The 20,111-nt window shown below is 41.2% G+C and overlaps 1 protein-coding gene across 2 annotated transcripts in view; it reads right to left on the bottom strand.

Moving 5' to 3' along the window:
* The window catches only part of LOC117363385, a 468,971-nt gene that overhangs the window by 77,053 nt on the left and 371,807 nt on the right, over positions 1-20,111 (bottom strand). For both annotated transcript variants that reach the window (XM_033950994.1, XM_033950995.1), the window contains exon 19: positions 2,675-2,736. In XM_033950994.1, the coding sequence (XP_033806885.1) occupies positions 2,675-2,736 (62 nt within the window). The remainder of the gene's footprint in view (positions 1-2,674; positions 2,737-20,111) is intronic.

The following is a 20,111-nucleotide window of genomic DNA, read 5'->3' as shown; positions in this document are numbered from 1 at the left end:
CTTGAGCATCTGCGCATGCTCAAGGCCTTTTAGTTCTCACTATCTCTCTCCGAGAGAGCATGGGGGAGGGGAACGTATCAAGCGAGTTTCCCTTACTTCCTATGGGGAAACTCGTTTTGATATACGAGTAAATTGGTTTACGAGCATGCTTCTGGAACGAAGTATGCTCGTAAACCAAGGTTCCACTGTACTTGAAAAAAAAAACAAACAAACATGTAAATAAAAAAAGTGTGCATTATTTATAAAATGACCCTCATATTCATAGTTAACGATTTGTAAACTACTTAATTTGCACATGCATCTTTGATCTGCGTGCAAATTTCAGCAGCTGAATTTGGGCACCACATATAGAATCCGGAGGACCCTGTGATTGATATTCAAAAGGAGTTATACAATTAATATCAGGCTTTAAAAGGCCAATTTTATAAAGGATCACCTACATTAGAAAGAAAGGTAAGCACCAGCAAGTGGTGTAGTGGGGGGGAGGGGCAGACCACCCCAGGCGCCATCTTTGCGGGGGATGCCAGTGCCTCTCCTCCTCTCCGCTCCCCACATACTTCTTTAAATGCATAGCATCTTCCATTTGCTGCTCGCGCTGGCCTTGGCTCCCTTCCGATGTCGCTTCCTGGTCCCGGGACCAGGATATGATGTCGCTTCCTGGTCCCAGGACCAGGATATGATGTCGCTTCCTGGTCCCGGGACCAGGATATGATGTCAGAAGGGAGCCAAAGGCGGCACGAGCAGCAAGTAGAAGATGCTGCTCGCACCGGTGGTCGTTATCATCAATAAAAATTGTTTCAACCTAAAGCCAGCTATAGAGCTGATGTAAATGCTTATACCTGGGGCTTGGGGAATATGCACTTAACTTATAGTATTCTATAAGTTACACATATAAAGTGACTACTACCCCACTCACACCCACACCCTGCCTAGTCCCTGCCCACGTCTACCTGCAAAGTGCACACTATCAAAGATATACGTATATTTACAGCTGTCGTTTAAGAACATATAAAGGCACACATAAGTGTACTAATTAGCACCACTTACACATTCACGTGCACAACGCACCCTATAAGACAGCACACGAGTACAGTAAAACCTTGGATTGCAAGTGTTTTGTCCCTTTGCAATTGCTAATAAAATATTTCCAAAAAATACCCTTTACAATTGCTAATAAAGATATTTACAAAAAAAACCCTTTACAATTGCTAATAAAAATATTTCCAAAATTACCCTTTACAATTGCTAATAAAGATATTTGCTAATAAAGATATTTGCAAGTGTTTCGCAAGACAAGCAAAACATTTTATTAAATTTTAACTTGATATACAAGCAATGTCTTGATATATTTCTAAAACATTTCCAGACAAATCTGATTAACCTTAACATGCTAATGTAATTTCAAAAGTCTTCTGTAATATCGCTGTCTGTATGCAGTCTCTTCCTCTGTAAACTGCTTTGAACTGTTTGTGGTATAGCGGTATATAAAAATAAAGTTATTATTACAGTATACACACATCACAACTGAGCCGATGGTTCTTTTCTCTCTGACACTGCAAGAGTGTTAGTGACTGTTCTAAACGAGCAAAGTCTTGCAATATGAGTACGTATAGTATTTTGTATTAAAAGTTTTTGGGTTGTGGAACGAATCGTCTGAGTTTCCATTATTTCCAATGGGGAAATTCACTTTGATATACGAGTGCTTTGGATTACAAGCATGCTTCTGGAACGAATTATGCTCGCAAACCAAGGTTTTACTGTACTATGGCAAGCTGTATTATGGCAAGGTTTTACTGTACTAGGAAGCTGCTAAATGGCAGACTTAAAACAAACCAGATAATATATTTCTTCACTCAAGGTGTAATTAAACTCTGGAATTTGTTGCTAAATAATGTAGTAAAAGCAGTTAGCTTAGCAGGGTTTAAAAAAGGTTTGGATAATTTCCTAAAAGAGAAGTTCTAAGCCATTATTAAGATGGACTTGGGAAAATCCACTGTAAAAGGGTCAATATTTTCCTTTAGTGTCTCTCCGCCATTTCCCCCACTACTGGTCTATCCTTATGTAATAAATGAATCCCCCGGAGAAGGCCATTTCAAAAACAAGTGTTACACATACACACACAAACATACACGTCATGCTGTTCTTCTCAACTCTGGAGCATTACCCTTGACCTGGATGTGGTTTTTTTTTCCCAGCAAAGAAGGACTGTCACCACCATGGCCAGCACTGTGAATTGCTTGAACTCAAACAGAAAATACAAAACAGAACACACTCCTTAAAAAAGTTATAATTTTTTTTTTTTACACAAGACGTTTGAAAACAGCCATGAGAAACAAAAACTTTCCAGTGAATGAGCAATCCTGTACATTTGAAATAAGTGGCCTGTCTGGAGGCCAGGGTGGGTGATGGATCTCCTTGACTGGAGGAGGATATCTTAAGAAGGGCATGCTTGTATTATTTCACTGCAGCTAATTTCCACTTAAACAGGCCTGGCACTGGCAGAAACCTCGATTCAGTTCCTGACCCTGGGCGAGTCTGTTAAATATTCAACCACTCAGATTGTGTGTGCATACTGTGTGACAGGGCAGTGTAACCACGCAGTACTGAATGCACAAGGGACAGAAAAGAAACCACAGCAATTTTTATATATGATCTGCATGCACATTGCACTTACTTTCTCCAAATGTAAATTTATCCACCTGGTGAAGGTTCTCTTCTGCACATTCTCTCTTTCAACTGGAAGAAAAGAGAATAGAATTAGTATAGCAAAAAAAAAAAAAGCTGAAAACGTGTAAATTCCTCCCATTTCCCTCTGCACTCCCCATACAATATCTTTAATCAATGGAAGAATTCCAAGGACGCAATGCTGCCGCCAGAGGGGACCCAGCTCATCCCCAGCAGAGCTGGGTCACTAAGGGGCCGATGCTCAAAACTCCAGCACTAGAGGCAAGAGTGCATGTCCCACAGCACAAGGATACAGCTGATAACTAGCCCCCTCCCCAATGCCCAAAGCAAATGGGACGAAAATTTTAGGAGCGCTAGTAAAGTGAACGGAAGGAACAAAGAGTGGTTAGAGCAACAGCCTCAGCACCCTGAGGTTGTGGGTTCAAATCCCACACTGCTACCTGTGACCCTTGACAAGCCACTCCAGGTATGTTAGATAGATTGGGAATCCCCCAGGACAGATAGGGAAAATGCTTGAGTACCTCATTATAAACCGCTTAGATAAACTTTGATAAGCAGTATATAAATACCTATAATAAATAAAGAAGGGAGAGGAATGTGACTGATGCATGTACACAAGAGCTATTCTTATTCCAGTAACAGGAATTACAGTCGGCCTGAAAAACAGGTAGCCTTTCTTCTACTTAAAATAGAACTTTGGATGACACATTTTAAACTTAAACTTAATTCAGATAAAGCTAAGAGCCTGTTTTACAAAGCCGCGCAGCAACGGTCCCGAAGCCCTTTAAATCTCTATGGGCTTCGGGGCCGTTACTGCGCAGCAGCCGCTAGTGTGGCTTTGTAAAACAGGCCCTAACTTTTTTCTGGCTAGTTTTCACTTGTTTAATAATAATAATAACAGTTTATATACCGCAGTACCGTTAAGTTCTATGCGGTTTACAAAAGATTAGAGAAGTACAAGTTGAGTTGACGTACAAGTTGAGTTAACTTAAGGGATGTGGGAACAATAGGGAGAAAGGGCAGGAACACCGTTAGAGAGGGGAAAGAGAGAAGTGGGTCAGCTGTCTAGGTCTTTCGGGAATAGGTGGGTTTTGAGGCGTTTCCTGAATATCTCATAAGTGGTGGGCAATAGGAGTTGTTCTAGGTCTTTACCCCATAGAGCAGCCTGATGTGAGAGAAGATGCTCATGGTGTTTTTTTAGTTTGCATCCTCTAACCGGGGGAGAAACGAAGTGCAAGTGGGAGCTTCTCTTGTGTTTGTTGGCTGAAAAGGAGAAGAGGTCAGTGATGTATTTAGGGGTTAGACCGTAAAAAACTTTAAAACAGAGGCAGGCGAACTTAAACTTTACACGAGCTTCCATCGGCAGCCAGTGTAGCTGTTTGAAGTATGGCGTCACGTGATCGAACTTCTTTAGACCGAAGATTAGTCTGACCGCAGTGTTTTGCATTAGTTGTTTACCTCTATCAATTTTTTTTTCACCTTTATTTAGTTTTCAAATCCAACAAAAACACAATAATCAAATAAGCACTTATAATCAATCAGTATCAATATAAAAATAAAACTCCCTCTCCCGTCCAACATTTTCCATCAGGGAATAATACCAAACAAAAGATATATTCCCATCCCCCTCCCGCCTACCCTCCCTCCCCTGGATGTGTAGGTGCTAAAACAACGGGAAATAAAGATAAAGGACAACTATAACAACTCTACATAAGACATCAATGGACCCCAAACTAATTTGAATATCTTAGTATGCCCCAGCATGTCAGCATTTATTTTCTCATACCTATAACGTAAGCATAGATTCGCCCACCAAAAAGTAAAACTAAGGCAATCCCAATTTTTCCAGGTGTGAGTAACCATTTGCATGGCTATTCCGGTCATAATAAGAAAAAGCCGACATTTATATTTATCCAATGAGGGTTTAAGATGTACCATATTTTCACGCATATAACGCGCGCGTTATACACGATTTTACAAACCGTGCATAACCGTGCGCGTTATACGTGTGAGCGCGTTTTACAACTTTTTTTTTTTTCAATCCGATCCGGCATCCCCCCTGCGAACCGGCATCCTCCCCACCGCTCGCGTCACCCCCCCCTCCCCCGCGATCCTACATCCCCCCAGCACCGCAAAACATCTCTTACCCGATTGGGCACCGGCACCAGCACCAATGCACAGGACGTGCCAGTGCCAGTGCCCGAAGATCCTCCCTCGTTGGTTTGGGCTGGGCTGGGCTGGGCTGGGTGGTGCGGTGCGGTCCGGGAGAGATCTTCCTGCGCCGGGCTGGACTAGGCTTTGAGCATTTGCGCATGCTCAAAGCCTTCTGGTCTCGCTCTCTCCAAGATTATCTCGCAAATGCTCAAAGCCTAGTCCAGCCCGGCGCAGGAAGAAGGAGGATCTCTCCTGTACCGCACCGCCCAGCCTAGCCCAGCCCAAACCAACGAGGGAGGATCTTCAGGCACTGGCACTGGCACATCCTGTGCATTGGTACTGGTGCCGGTGCCCAATCGGGTAAGAGATGTTTTGCGGTGCTGGGGGGGATGTAGGATCGCGGGGGAGGGGGGGTGACGCAAGCGGGGGGGGGAGGATGCCGGTTCGCAGGGGGGATGCCGGATCGGATTGAAAAAAAAAGTTGTAAAACGCGGGTAGGCGGGAGGAGGTTTTAGCATGCGCGGTATACGCGTGTGCGCGCTATATTAAAATTTTTTTACATTAATTTGTGTTCCCCGCGCGCTATACCCGTGTGCGCGTTTTACACGGGTGCGCGGTATATGGGTGAAAATAAGGTAATATCATCTCACATATGACAACCTCATACGTCAATGGTATCGATGGCTCCAGTGTGTAATTTTTCGGAATAACATTAGATCGTCATCTAACTTTAGAGGATCATACAGAGTTATTGATTTAAAAAAAATGTTTTGCTATTCTTTGGAAACCACGAACAATAAAAAAATACTTTGATATAACATCGTTTAGTTTAGTAGTTCAGACTTCCATCCTATCAGTTCTTGATTACTGTAACTTAATCTATTTAGGGTCCCATAAAAAGATCTCTTACAGATTGCGTTTAATACAAAATAGGGCAGTTTGTTTGATTTTAGGTCTAAGAAAGTTTGATCATGTGAGTCCTTTTTATCAAAAGTAGAGAATGACACGGTGACAAAATTCATCACCGTTCCCGTCCCCGCGGATAACCGCAGGAAACCATCTTCATGTCATTCTTTAAGGAGAGAGGGAAGAATCAGAGCATGAATGGCCACAACCACTGACCCGCAAGCTTTGCTTTGAAGAATGCTGGTGTAGAAGGACTGAGGTTGAAACAGACACTACAGAATGACAGTCTCTGGTATCCAGAGCAGATATTGTGATGTCATAATGCCTCATTCCACCAGTGCCTAAGAGCCAATCACATCAGTGATGTCACAATGGCTCACATAAGAATTATCCTTGGCTCACATAAGAATCAGAGTATGAATGGCCACAACCACTGACCCACAAGCTTTGCATTGAAGAATGCTGAGATTGAGCAGCAACATTCCAGAGCAGATATTGTGATGTCATCATGCCTCATTCCACCAGTGCCTAAGAACCAATCACATCAGTGATGTCACAATGGCTTCATTATCCTTGGCTCACATAAGAATCAGAGTATGAATGGCCACAACCACTGACCCACAAGCTTTGCGTTGAAGAATGCTGAGATTGAGCAGCAACATTCCAGAGCAGATATTGTGATGTCATCATGCCTCATTCCACCAGTGCCTAAGAACCAATCACATCAGTGATGTCACAATGGCTTCATTATCCTTGGCTCACATAAGAATCAGAGTATGAATGGCCACAACCACTGACCCACAAGCTTTGCGTTGAAGAATGCTGAGATTGAGCAGCAACATTCCAGAGCAGATATTGTGATGTCATCATGCCTCATTCCACAAGTGCCTAAGAACCAATCACATCAGTGATGTCACAATGGCTTCATTATCCTTGGCTCACATAAGAATCAGAGTATGAATGGCCACAACCACTGACCCACAAGCTTTGCGTTGAAGAATGCTGAGATTGAGCAGCAACATTCCAGAGCAGATATTGTGATGTCATCATGCCTCATTCCACCAGTGCCTAAGAACCAATCACATCAGTGATGTCACAATGGCTTCATTCTCCTTGGCTCACATAAGAATCAGAGTATGAATGGCCACAACCACTGACCCACAAGCTTTGCTTTGAACAATGTAACATAGTAACATAGTAACATAGTAACATAGTAGATGACGGCAGATAAAGACCCGAATGGTCCATCCAGTCTGCCCAACCTGATTCAATTTAAATTTTTTTATTTTTTTTTTTTCTTCTTAGCTATTTCTGGGCGAGAATCCAAAGCTTTACCCAGTACTGTGCTTGAGTTCCAACTGCCAAAATCTCTGTTAAGACTTACTCCAGCCCATCTACACCCTCCCAGCCATTGAATCCCTCCCCAGCCCATCCTCCACCAAACGGCCATATACAGACACAGACCGTGCAAGTCTGCCCAGTAACTGGCCTAGTTCAATATTTAATATTATTTTCTGATTCTAAATCTTCTGTGTTCATCCCACGCTTCTTTGAACTCAGTCACAGTGCCTAAGAACCAATCACATCAGTGATGTCACAATGGCTTCATTATCCTTGGCTCACATAAGAATCAGAGTATGAATGGCCACAACCACTGACCCACAAGCTTTGCTTTGAAGAATGCCGGTGTAGAAGGACTGAGGTTGAGATAGACACTAGAAAATGACATGGGATTATTTCCCACAGTTATCCGCGGGGACGGGAACGGTGATGAATTTTGTCACCGTGTCATTCTCTAAAAAAGCTACGTTGGTTGCCTTTTGAGGCGAGAATTCAGTTTAAATTTGGATATATCTGTTTCAAGGCAATATTTGGCTTAGCCTCTGAATATCTTTCTTCTCAGTTTAAAGTATACAATCCTAATAGGAATACTCAAATTAACAACATGTTTATGTATCCATCTTTAAAATCTGTTCGAGATTTCATGAACGAATGTTTGCTTTCCATGCAGGGAAAATGAACGCTCGGTTGAGCTCTCTTATTCCTTTAGTCGATTCTTATTATCCTTTTAGGAAGATATTAAAACTAAATTATTTGAAAAAAAGTGAAACTTGGGGCTCCTTTTACGAAGATGAACTAGGGTTTTTAGCGCACGCACAAAAATCTGAAAATCTACCGCCTCCTAAAAAGGAGGCGGTAGTGGCTAGCGCGCTTGGGAATTTAATACGCGCTATTGCGCGCGTCAAGGCCCTAGCGCGCCTTTGTAAAAAGGAACCCTAAGCTGTGTTAGGGCCTTAACGCGTGGATTAGCGTACGCTGAATTGCCGTGCGCGCTAGACCTTAACGCCAGCATTGAGCTGGCATTAGTTCTAGCTGCGTAGCGCGCAGTAATATCCTGCGTGTGCTAAAAACGCTAGCGCACCTTAGCAAAAGGAGCCCTTGATGAACTTTTTAACTGTTTGTATGCTTTGCTGAATGTACAGCATTCATTCTTATGTAAATTGATGGTTTTTGTTTTTTTCAATTGTCTGTATGTATCACTGAATGGGCCGGTGATTACACTCGTGGTAGTTATAACCCAGATAGGCTAGGCAAGCGTGTATTTGTACAAAGCAAAGCCCAGAGAAGGGATTTACAGATCGTGCTTTTTGTACTGGTTTAAGGTGATTTGTATTCGGCCCTACGTAGTACTTTGAGGCCGTGGATGAGGCGTACGGTGACTTCAGCAAAATGATACACCATTCTTTTTGGTCTGGTTAACTCTCTCTGGATTGCAGTTTTTTTGAATATCATCATTTGTGACTTTGAAGACTCCTGAGGCAGGCCTGAGGGCCGAAACATGTACATGTCGAGTCAAGTCATTGAGCTATTGAGTTATTGAATGTACCATTGCATCATTGGAGGAATAAAAATCTTCACACCATCAGATGTATTGGAGGACACTTTTTTAGTGCACATCATTCTGATCTGGACATTTCCGCTCCTGTTTTTCTTGCATTTGTATTTGTGGTTTTGTGTTTCCCCCCTTTTTTTCTTTGTATCACTGAATGTCCAGTGCTCTTTTATGTCAACCACTTGGTAGGGCGGTATATAAGAATAACATTTATTTATTATTATTATAACTTATCAATCAGGGCGGGAGACATACGTACATGAGACACTCATTCTGTGTAGACTTTAACCATAAGCTTGGCCTAAACTGGTTACCAGATTAGGCCAAGATTAAGCCACATTTTTTAAACTCTCTCTCCTTCCTCCATGACAAAAGCCTGTCCCTATTACAGGACTGGAAATAGGCCAGGCAACTATGGGTGAAAGCCAGTCTTATCAGAGAACACATGTAGATAGGTTTAGCAAACTTCCAACTACAACACTTTATACATTAGAGGACAATACAAATAAATATGACCCGGGAAATGACTTTCTACCATATATAGTGCTCCCCCGTGAATTCGCGATCGGCGGTTCGTGATCCCGGTCATTCCTGGTATTTTCCAACCACGAATGACCAGGCAGGAGAGAGCAGCCGGAGTGCCGGCGAGTGAAGGAAATCACTCACTGTATGCTCCCACCGCCTCTTCCTGTACTAAAGTCAGGCCTTACCAATCAGGAACTGGTGTCAAAGCTCCTTGTGATTCTGAACAATGGAGGGTTACCCAGCAGTTGGGAAAAATAAATAATCAAAATGCAGCACTAATTAAATTAAAGTGAGCAGCTTGCTACATCTGCTTACCTGACCCTGCCTGGCCACCATAGAGAGATGTAGCAAAACCACAGAGCTCAGCTTTAAAATGCCCCTTGAAGAGTTGGTTTGTTTCTTCCCCGTTACCTTAACTCTCCCATCTCTTCTAGGCCACATTTTCCTGAGGTCTTTTTTCCAGTGAATGTGATTGGAAGAGGACAAGTCCACATTCAGACTGCTAGTAACTGACTGAACATAGAACCGAGGATGCAAGACTGATCAACCCCACCCTAAACCTGCACTTTCTTGTACAGGTGAAGCCCAAAGAGGCAGGTGGATGTGAAGAGAATCAGTCCAATCCTCTGAAGCAAAGGCCAGGGGAACGTGGTAAGATGGTAAGGGGAACGTGGTAAGATGGTGGACAGGGGAACGTGGCCAGAACGTGGTAAGAAGGCCAGGGGAATGTGGTAAGATGGTGGTCAGGGGAACGTGGCCAGAACATGGTAAGAAGGCCAGGGGAACGTGGTAAGATGGTAAGGGGAACGTGGTAAGATGGTGGTCAGGGGAACGTGGCCAGAACGTAGTAAGAAGGCCAGGGGAACGTGGTAAGATGGTAAGGGGAACGTGGTAAGATGGTGGTCAGGGGAACGTGGCCAGAACGTGGTAAGAAGGCCAGGGGAATGTGGTAAGATGGTGGTCAGGGGAACGTGGCCAGAACGTGGTAAGAAGGCCAGGGGAACATGGTAAGATGGTAAGGGGAACGTGGTAAGATGGTGGTCAGGGGAACGTGGCCAGAACGTGGTAAGAAGGCCAGGGGAATGTGGTAAGATGGTAAGGGGAATGTGGTAAGATGGTGGTCAGGGGAATATGGCCAGAACGTGGTAAGAAGGCCAGGGGAACATGGTAAGGGGAATGTGGTAAGATGGTGGTCAGGGGAACATGGCCAGAACGTGGAAAGAAGGCCAGGGGAACGTGGTAAGATGGTGGTCGACACTGTTTCTTTGGAAGCAGAGCTGGTATTTACCAGTGAAAGGTAGGATTGATTAAAAAAAAGGCAATTTCACTCCAACTCTAAAGCAAGAAGCCAGTGAAAACGCCAGTTCTGTGATACTGGGTTAAAGCAGCAGCGTCCATCCATATCCCAAGTGCTGCATTTTTGAGAGCTGAAATGTGTCGGCTGAATGATGAACTCGCAGACCTCCTGACATGAGTGTTTTCAGCTGTCGAATGGTTTTTAACACAAATATAATTAAGCTGCCAAGATTCACAAGCATGAAATTATCATTGCCAATTATCATTGCTGAAGAGGAAAGACGGGAAAAAGTAATGGGGCTGTGTAGAAAATGTACAACTCAGGGGAAATTTAGGGAGAAAAATCTCCCATATCTTCCCCCAAAACATACAAATACACATTTCTTAATTCTTCTACAGAGCCCTGAAAGGAGTGGAAGCGTGGCCTAATTGAAAGGAAACTTCACAGTGAGAGGGCTTAGAATGAGGTTAAGAGGTGATAGGCTCAGGAGTAATCTAAGGAATTGCTTTTTTTACAGAAAGGGTCGTAGATGCATGGAATAGAGACTGTCTCTGAATTGAAGAAAGCGTGGGACAGGCACATGGGATCACCGGTGAATCTGACCTCGGTACCGGGAAAGATGGTAGACGCGCCGATAAAGGACCGCATCATTGATCACCTTGACGGATACAATCTGATGAGGAGCAGCCAGCACGGCTTTAGCAAAGGAAGATCTTCCTTGACGAACTTACTGCACTTCTTCAAGGGAGTAAACAGGCAGATAGACAAGGGTGACCCGATCGACACTGTATATCTGGATTTTCAAAAGGTGTTCCACAAGGTCCCGTATGAATGACTGCTTTGAAAAATTGCAAGCCATGGAATCGAGGGTGAAATTCAAGCTCCTTCCAATCCTTCCGCAAACACTTGAAAACTTGGCTCTTTTCAAAAATCTAATCACCTCCCGTTCTCCAGTATCCTGTCCTCTCTCTATCTCCTTAGTCCCTCTCCTATATCCCCTCATTGTAGTTCCTTTCCTCTTAACTCTGTAAACCGTACCGAGCTCTGCGCTGCAGAGATGGTGCGGTATACAAACCCAAGGTTTAGTTTAGTTTAGTTAGTTTAGAAATACGTGGACTAAAAACTGGATAGGAAACAGAGAGTGGTGGTAAATGGACAATACTCAGACTGGAAAAGCGTCGCCAGTGGACTGCTGCAGGGTTCGGTACTTGGACCCGTGCTCTTCAACATATTTATAAATGACCTGGAAATTGGTATGATGAGTGAGGTGATTAAATTTGCAGACGATACGAAGTTATTCAGAGTACTGCAGACACAGGAGGATTGCAAAGACCTGCAACGGAACATAAACACGCTTGAGAAATGGGCCGCGATATGGCAAAGGAAGTTTACATAGATAAGTGAAAGGTGATACATGTCGGTAACAAAAATCTTATACACGAATACAGGAAGTCCGGTGCAGTACTTGGAGAGACCCCCCCCCCAGGAAAGAGACTTGGGAGTACTGGTTGACAAGTCAATGAAGCCGCCCATGCAATCCACGGCGGTGGCAAAAAGGGTGAATAGAATGCTAGGAATGATTAAGAAGGGGATCACGAACAGATCGGAGAAGGTTATTATGCCGCTGTACCGGGCCATGGTAAGCCCTCACCTGGAATACTGCGTCCAGCACTGGTCACCGTACATGAAGAAGGACACAGTACTTCTCAAAAGGGTCCAGAGAAGAGCAACTAAAATGGTTAAGGGACTGAAGGAATTGCCGTACAGTGAGAGATTAGAGAAACAGGGCCTCTTCTAAGAGGAGACTGAGAGGGGACATGATCGAAACATTCAAGATAATGAAGGGAATAGACTTAGTAGATAAAGACAGACTGTTCACACTCTCCAAGGTAGGAAGAACGAGAGGGCACTCTCTAAAGTTGAAAGGGGATAGATTCCGTACAAACGTAAGGACGTTCTTCACCTAGAGAGTGGTAGAAAACTAGAATGCTCTTCCGGAGGCTGTTATAGGGGAAAACACCCTCCAGGGATTCAAGACGAAGTTAGACAAATTCCTGATAAACCAGAACGTAGCAGGTAAGGCTAGACTCAGTTAGGGCACTAGTCTTTGACCTAAGGGCCGCCGTGGGAGCAAGCTTCTGGGCACGATGGACCACTGGTCTGACCCAGCAGCGGCATTTCTTATGTTCTTATATTCTTATCATAGACGTAATTATATAGATACAGACTGTGAGCTATATTAATTGATTAATTAGAAGGACACATTTTGTAATTTGTCATGAGTTTTGCACAAGAGAGGTCCTGGGATGTTTCACGAAAGGTTACCCAAGTGGGTTAATGAGAACCGACAATTCCTGTTTGAGGGTGTTTCCCTTTGTGACTTGTGAAAACTAAGGACCCTCATTCTACACATATATTTACATAGATGTTTTTTATTATTAGTTTACTAGTATGTTCCTTCTTCGCCAAGTCTGGGATGGTGCTAGAGGCACACGAATATCTCTATAGCAGGGGTGCCCAAAACGTCGATCGCCAGGAACTTCCTCTCCAACAGCAGAATTGATGTCGGGGAGAGGAATGCTGGTCAGCCTGAAGCAGGGAAGCAGGGAGAGCTTGGGGCGGCGGTGGCTTGGGGGCCTGTTCCCTGATGGCAGCGGCAGTGGCTTGGGGGAGGGCAGGGAGAAAGAAAGAAAGGGGGCAGGCAGGGAGACAGAAGGAAAGAAGGGAAACAGAAAGAAAGAAAGGGGGCATAAAGAGAGAAAAAAAAGAAAGGGAGGCAGGGAGAGAGGAAGAAAAGGTTAGGGGAGGGAATGAGATCTGGAAGAGAGGAAGCATACAGGTTGAAAGCATACAGGCTGAAAGAAGGGAAGAAAGATTGGATGCAGAGTCAGAAGAAGAAAGTGCAACCAGAGACTCATGAAATTACCAGACAACAAAGGTAGGAAAATTGATTTTATTTTCAATTTAGTGATCAAAATGTGTCCGTTTTGAGAATTTATATTTGCTGTCTATATTTTGTACTATGGCCCCCTTTTACTAAACCGCAATAGCTGTTTTTAGCGCAGGGAGCCTATGAGCGTCGAGAGCAGCGTGGGGCATTCAGCGCAGCTCCCTGCGCTAAAAATTGCTATTGTGGTTTAGTAAAAAGGGAGGAGGGTATATTTGTCTATTTTTGTATGGTTGTTACTGAGGTGACAGTGCATAGAGTCATCTGCCTTGACCTCTTTGAAAAAACCCTGGAATATAAATGATAATTAACATTTTCTCTGCGTACAGTGTGCTTTGTGTTTTTTTAAAATGTTATTTGTTGGTAGATCATTTTGACTTGGTCATTTTAAAAGTAGCTCGCAAGCCCAAAAAGTGTGAGCACCCCTGCTCTATAGCCTTTGAAATAAGAAAGTATTCTTTAGTGCAGTGTTTTGAATATCCTTTCATTTTGGGGGGTTTTGTGGAAAGTGTTTTAGATATGTAAACCGAGTGTACATATTTAAGATAAGCTCCCAGATTGCACTGCTGTTCGCCTGGTGAGCTGAGCCCCCCTTTCTCCTGGCTACCTCTCTAGTAGACTCCATCTTAGCTAGCACAGGGACATAGGAAAAGCATTGTTCTCCCCTAGCTTTACCTTTGAATTTGCTAGCCAAAATACAGCTTAGTGAGAGAAGTTGGAGCACAGCATTACCACATCAATATACATTCCCAGCTTGCCCTAAACTTTAGGAGGTGCTGGTTTAGTGTAGATTCTGTGGAAGAAGAAATCCTTAAGAACAACTGAATTATAAGTTTATTTCTTTTTTTTTAAGTTTGATATTACCACACCTAGACTACTGTAACTCTCTTTTTTGTGGCTTGCCGAAGATATCACTCAGAGCGCCTCAAGTGGTTCAAAATACCACTGCTAGGGTAATAGCTAGATTGCCCCACTATTCCCATGTCACACCTGTACTGGCCGAACTTCGCTGGTTGCCGATTATATGGAGAATACAATTCAAACTTTTAACTTTGGTATTCAGGTCTAAACTAAACTAAACCTTAAGTATGTATACCGCATCATCTCCATAAAAATAGAGCTCGACACAGTTTACAGGTAATTCAATAAATGAGGGAAGGACATAATAAGAAATTAGAGATTATGAAGAGGATAGCTAGCTTTACATTTTAAATAGATAGCTTTACGTTTTGGAGAAAAGCCAGGTTTTCAGATGCTTTCAGAATAATTGGAATGAGCCTAGGTTCCACAGATCTGTACGTGACCTATTGTCTAAGGTGATTGATTCTCTTATATATATATATACATATACACACCCTCTCATTCTTTGAGATCACAAGACAAGAGATTTTTTTTTGTGTTCCCACAATTTGTTCTGTCACTAAAGTCGTAAATTGATCACGTATGTTCCAAGTAGCTGGACCTTTACTATGGAACTCAGTTCCAGATTCCATCCGTTTGATTTCTGATTTCCTGGCATTTCGTAAAAGTCTGAAAGCCTAATTTTTTCAGCTTGCCTTTTAAACTTTGGCCATTTTGTAATCTTGTAATTGCTTGGCTTTAATTATTTTAAGGTACTGGTTTAAGGCTGTTTGCTGTATGTTGTTATTTTATAATGATCTGCCATATTTTGTTTGTTTAAGGATGTCATTTTGTTTTAATTACGTACGTATTGCTGTTATCCACATAGACGTCTGATATGCGGGCTATAAGTGTTTTAAATAAATATTAGCAGCAGTTTTAAAGCAGGATCTAATAGTGCGCAATTTCCACAGAGAATAGTATCCCTTACGAATTACAGTATCAATCTGGTTCTTCAAAGTGAGCTGTCAATCAAAAGTGATACCCCAAATTTTAATGGTTGAAGATTTCACAGTCTCAGCTTAATATACAACTTCACATTTTCAGATATCAACATATGTCTAGGTGGATACATGCATAAAATGTCCTTAAAATATCTGGGCAAGTGACCATATATATCCCCTAATGCAGTGGTTCCCAAACCTGTCCTGGGGGACCCCCCAGCCAGTCAGGTTTTCCAGATATCCAGTCAGGTTTTCCAGATATCCCTAATGAATATGCATGAGAGACATTTGCATATAATGGAAGTGACAGGTATGCAAATCTCTCTCATGCATATTCATTAGGGATATCTGGAAAACCTGACTGGCTGGGGGTCCCCCAGGACAGGTTTGGGAACCACTGCCCTAATGTATCAGTTTCAAAATCTTAGATTCATTTAAAATATAAAAATAAAACTTTAAATACAAACTTTCATGGATAATCAATGTAATGATATCAACAATAAGGTAACCCTATCAAACTCTGGGCTCCTTCCACAGAGCTGCTCTTGTGATTTCCACGCAGCAAATGTGATGAAGTCCAGAGGAATCGAATGGGCTTAGCTGCATTTCCCGTGCGAGAATAGCTGGCGCAGCTTTGTAAAAAGAGGCCTTTGATGCGAACAAAACAAGTTTGGATGCCATACTTTGAACCAACGGTAAATGAGACCATTTCTGAATATAATGCACTGCAGGAGTCCAAGAAAGGAAAAACAAAGCACGAACCAATTTCTGCAAATCATCTTTAGAAAAGTAAGAACAAATCTGACTAATAAGGATTGGCTTAACAAAAGACTCAGAAACAATGTGGAGAATCTATGACTCACCATTCAACGCTGAATCCAACATAACCTCTAAACAGTTATCTGCAAAAGAATTTAATTACCATCTAACTCTAATCTCAGATGTGGTAAAGGATGAATCCTCCCACCCCCATAATACGGGTGTCAACATTTTCTCTGCATTCAATTTGGGCAAATAGGCAATCATTCATTAATATATTTTAGAGAAACAATCATTAACAAAGTGGAATGGGGCAGTAACAGAAGAAGTTATTAGAAAAATAATGTAGGCATCATTTGCATATGTAGATAAAATCATAAATCCATGGATCTCTACAAAGTCTCTAAAAAGCTTTAGAAATTTTCATTAAAAAGGACACAAAGTAGAGTCTTAAGAGTACTTCACTCTCCGAATGCCATGAGGGAGACACCTTCTTCATGTCTCCTTAAATCAGTGGTTCTCAACCCTGTCCTGGGGACCCCCCCCCAGCCAGTTGGGTTTTCAAGATATCCCTAATGAATATGCATGAGAGAGATTTGCATATAATGGAAGTGACAGGTATGAAAATCTCTCTCATGCATATTCATTAGGGATATCTTGAAAACCCGACTGGCTGGGGGGTCCCCAGGACAGGGTTGAGAACCACTGCCTTAAACTATAAGATTGATTTTCTTAAAAACCCCGAGTAAAATGGTGGCTGGAAAAACTGAGAAAAATTATAAAATCCAGTCATTTCAAGCCTTCTAAATTGAATGTATGGCTTGGAAAAATTATGTTAGAGGTCTCTTCCTATCTTGATTTTAGAAAATTGTTAAAGACTCTTTGATAGGCTGGTATCTTAATGCATTCTGCTTTATTTTTTCAATCAAGTTCCTTAGATTCAACTTGATGTATTTGATCTGTTCTATGTATTACTTCTTTCCCTGCCATGCCGGTATTTTCTGCATTATATTGTAAATTTTTTCTGTCTTTATCTGTTTTTAAGTCCATTATTCTAATTTGTATTCTATCTGTATCCCATGTATTAGCTCACCTTGTGAACTGCCTAGAACTTTTTCGGCATGGTGGTATATAAGAATAAAATTATTATTATTCTTTGAGATTCTGTATGGAATGTTGCTACTCTCTGGGATTCTGGAATCTTGCTATTCTTTGAGAATCTGTATGGAATGTTGCTACTCTTTGGGATTCTAGAATCTTGTTACCCTCTGGGATTCTGGAATCTTGATAGGCTGGTATCTTAATGCGTTCTGCTTCATTTTTTCAATCAAGTTCCTTATATTCAACTTGATGTATTTGATCTATTCTATGTATTACTTCTTTCCCTGCCATGCCGGTATTTTCTGCATTATATTGTAAATTTTTTCTGTCTTTATCTGTTTTTAAGTCCATTATTCTAATTTGTATTCTATCTGTATCCCATGTATTAGCTCACCTTGTGAACTGCCTAGAACTTTTTCGGCATGGTGGTATATAAGAATAAAATTATTATTATTCTTTGAGATTCTGTATGGAATGTTGCTACTCTCTGGGATTCTGGAATCTTGCTATTCTTTGAGAATCTGTATGGAATGTTGCTACTCTTTGGGATTCTAGAATCTTGTTACCCTCTGGGATTCTGGAATCTTGATAGGCTGGTATCTTAATGCGTTCTGCTTCATTTTTTCAATCAAGTTCCTTAGATTCAACTTGATGTATTTGATCTGTTCTATGTATTACTTCTTTCCCTGCCATGCCGGTATTTTCTGCATTATATTGTAAATTTTTTCTGTCTTTATCTGTTTTTAAGTCCATTATTCTAATTTGTATTCTATCTGTATCCCATGTATTAGCTCACCTTGTGAACTGCCTAGAACTTTTTCGGCATGGTGGTATATAAGAATAAAATTATTATTATTCTTTGAGATTCTGTATGGAATGTTGCTACTCTCTGGGATTCTGGAATCTTGCTATTCTTTGAGAATCTGTATGGAATGTTGCTACTCTTTGGGATTCTAGAATCTTGTTACCCTCTGGGATTCTGGAATCTTGATAGGCTGGTATCTTAATGCGTTCTGCTTCATTTTTTCAATCAAGTTCCTTATATTCAACTTGATGTATTTGATCTGTTCTATGTATTACTTCTTTCCCTGCCATGCCGGTATTTTCTGCATTATATTGTAAATTTTTTCTGTCTTTATCTGTTTTTAAGTCCATTATTCTAATTTGTATTCTATCTGTATCCCATGTATTAGCTCACCTTGTGAACTGCCTAGAACTTTTTCGGCATGGTGGTATATAAGAATAAAATTATTATTATTCTTTGAGATTCTGTATGGAATGTTGCTACTCTCTGGGATTCTGGAATCTTGCTATTCTTTGAGAATCTGTATGGAATGTTGCTACTCTTTGGGATTCTAGAATCTTGTTACCCTCTGGGATTCTGGAATCTTGATAGGCTGGTATCTTAATGCGTTCTGCTTCATTTTTTCAATCAAGTTCCTTATATTCAACTTGATGTATTTGATCTGTTCTATGTATTACTTCTTTCCCTGCCATGCCGGTATTTTCTGCATTATATTGTAAATTTTTTCTGTCTTTATCTGTTTTTAAGTCCATTATTCTAATTTGTATTCTATCTGTATCCCATGTATTAGCTCACCTTGTGAACTGCCTAGAACTTTTTCGGCATGGTGGTATATAAGAATAAAATTATTATTATTCTTTGAGATTCTGTATGGAATGTTGCTACTCTCTGGGATTCTGGAATCTTGCTATTCTTTGAGAATCTGTATGGAATGTTGCTACTCTTTGGGATTCTAGAATCTTGTTACCCTCTGGGATTCTGGAATCTTGATAGGCTGGTATCTTAATGCGTTCTGCTTCATTTTTTCAATCAAGTTCCTTATATTCAACTTGATGTATTTGATCTGTTCTATGTATTACTTCTTTCCCTGCCATGCCGGTATTTTCTGCATTATATTGTAAATTTTTTCTGTCTTTATCTGTTTTTAAGTCCATTATTCTAATTTGTATTCTATCTGTATCCCATGTATTAGCTCACCTTGTGAACTGCCTAGAACTTTTTCGGCATGGTGGTATATAAGAATAAAATTATTATTATTCTTTGAGATTCTGTATGGAATGTTGCTACTCTCTGGGATTCTGGAATCTTGCTATTCTTTGAGAATCTGTATGGAATGTTGCTACTCTTTGGGATTCTAGAATCTTGTTACCCTCTGGGATTCTGGAATCTTGATAGGCTGGTATCTTAATGCGTTCTGCTTCATTTTTTCAATCAAGTTCCTTATATTCAACTTGATGTATTTGATCTGTTCTATGTATTACTTCTTTCCCTGCCATGCCGGTATTTTCTGCATTATATTGTAAATTTTTTCTGTCTTTATCTGTTTTTAAGTCCATTATTCTAATTTGTATTCTATCTGTATCCCATGTATTAGCTCACCTTGTGAACTGCCTAGAACTTTTTCGGCATGGTGGTATATAAGAATAAAATTATTATTATTCTTTGAGATTCTGTATGGAATGTTGCTACTCTCTGGGATTCTGGAATCTTGCTATTCTTTGAGAATCTGTATGGAATGTTGCTACTCTTTGGGATTCTAGAATCTTGTTACCCTCTGGGATTCTGGAATCTTGATAGGCTGGTATCTTAATGCGTTCTGCTTCATTTTTTCAATCAAGTTCCTTATATTCAACTTGATGTATTTGATCTGTTCTATGTATTACTTCTTTCCCTGCCATGCCGGTATTTTCTGCATTAGATTGTAAATGCTTTCTGTCTTTATCTGTTTTTAAGTCCATTATTCTAATTTGTATTTTATCTGTATCCCATGTATTAGCTCACCTTGTTGTGAACCACCTAGAACTTTTTCGGTATGGCGGTATATAAGAATAAAATGATTATTATTATTTTAAAAGATCTACAGCCACTACTCCAGGAGGATGAACTACTGGAAAAATATTCCCAGCTCCACCCATGCTGGCCTTCTGACAGCTACTTAATCTGAAATAAAAACTAGGGAAAAGCAAGTTCCCCAA

Source organism: Geotrypetes seraphini, chromosome 7 (genome assembly GCF_902459505.1).
Source record: "Geotrypetes seraphini chromosome 7, aGeoSer1.1, whole genome shotgun sequence".
NCBI classification, from domain to species: domain Eukaryota; kingdom Metazoa; phylum Chordata; class Amphibia; order Gymnophiona; family Dermophiidae; genus Geotrypetes; species Geotrypetes seraphini.
Note: the sequence above shows the minus strand (reverse complement) of the source record. Positions and strands in the feature narration are given on the sequence as shown.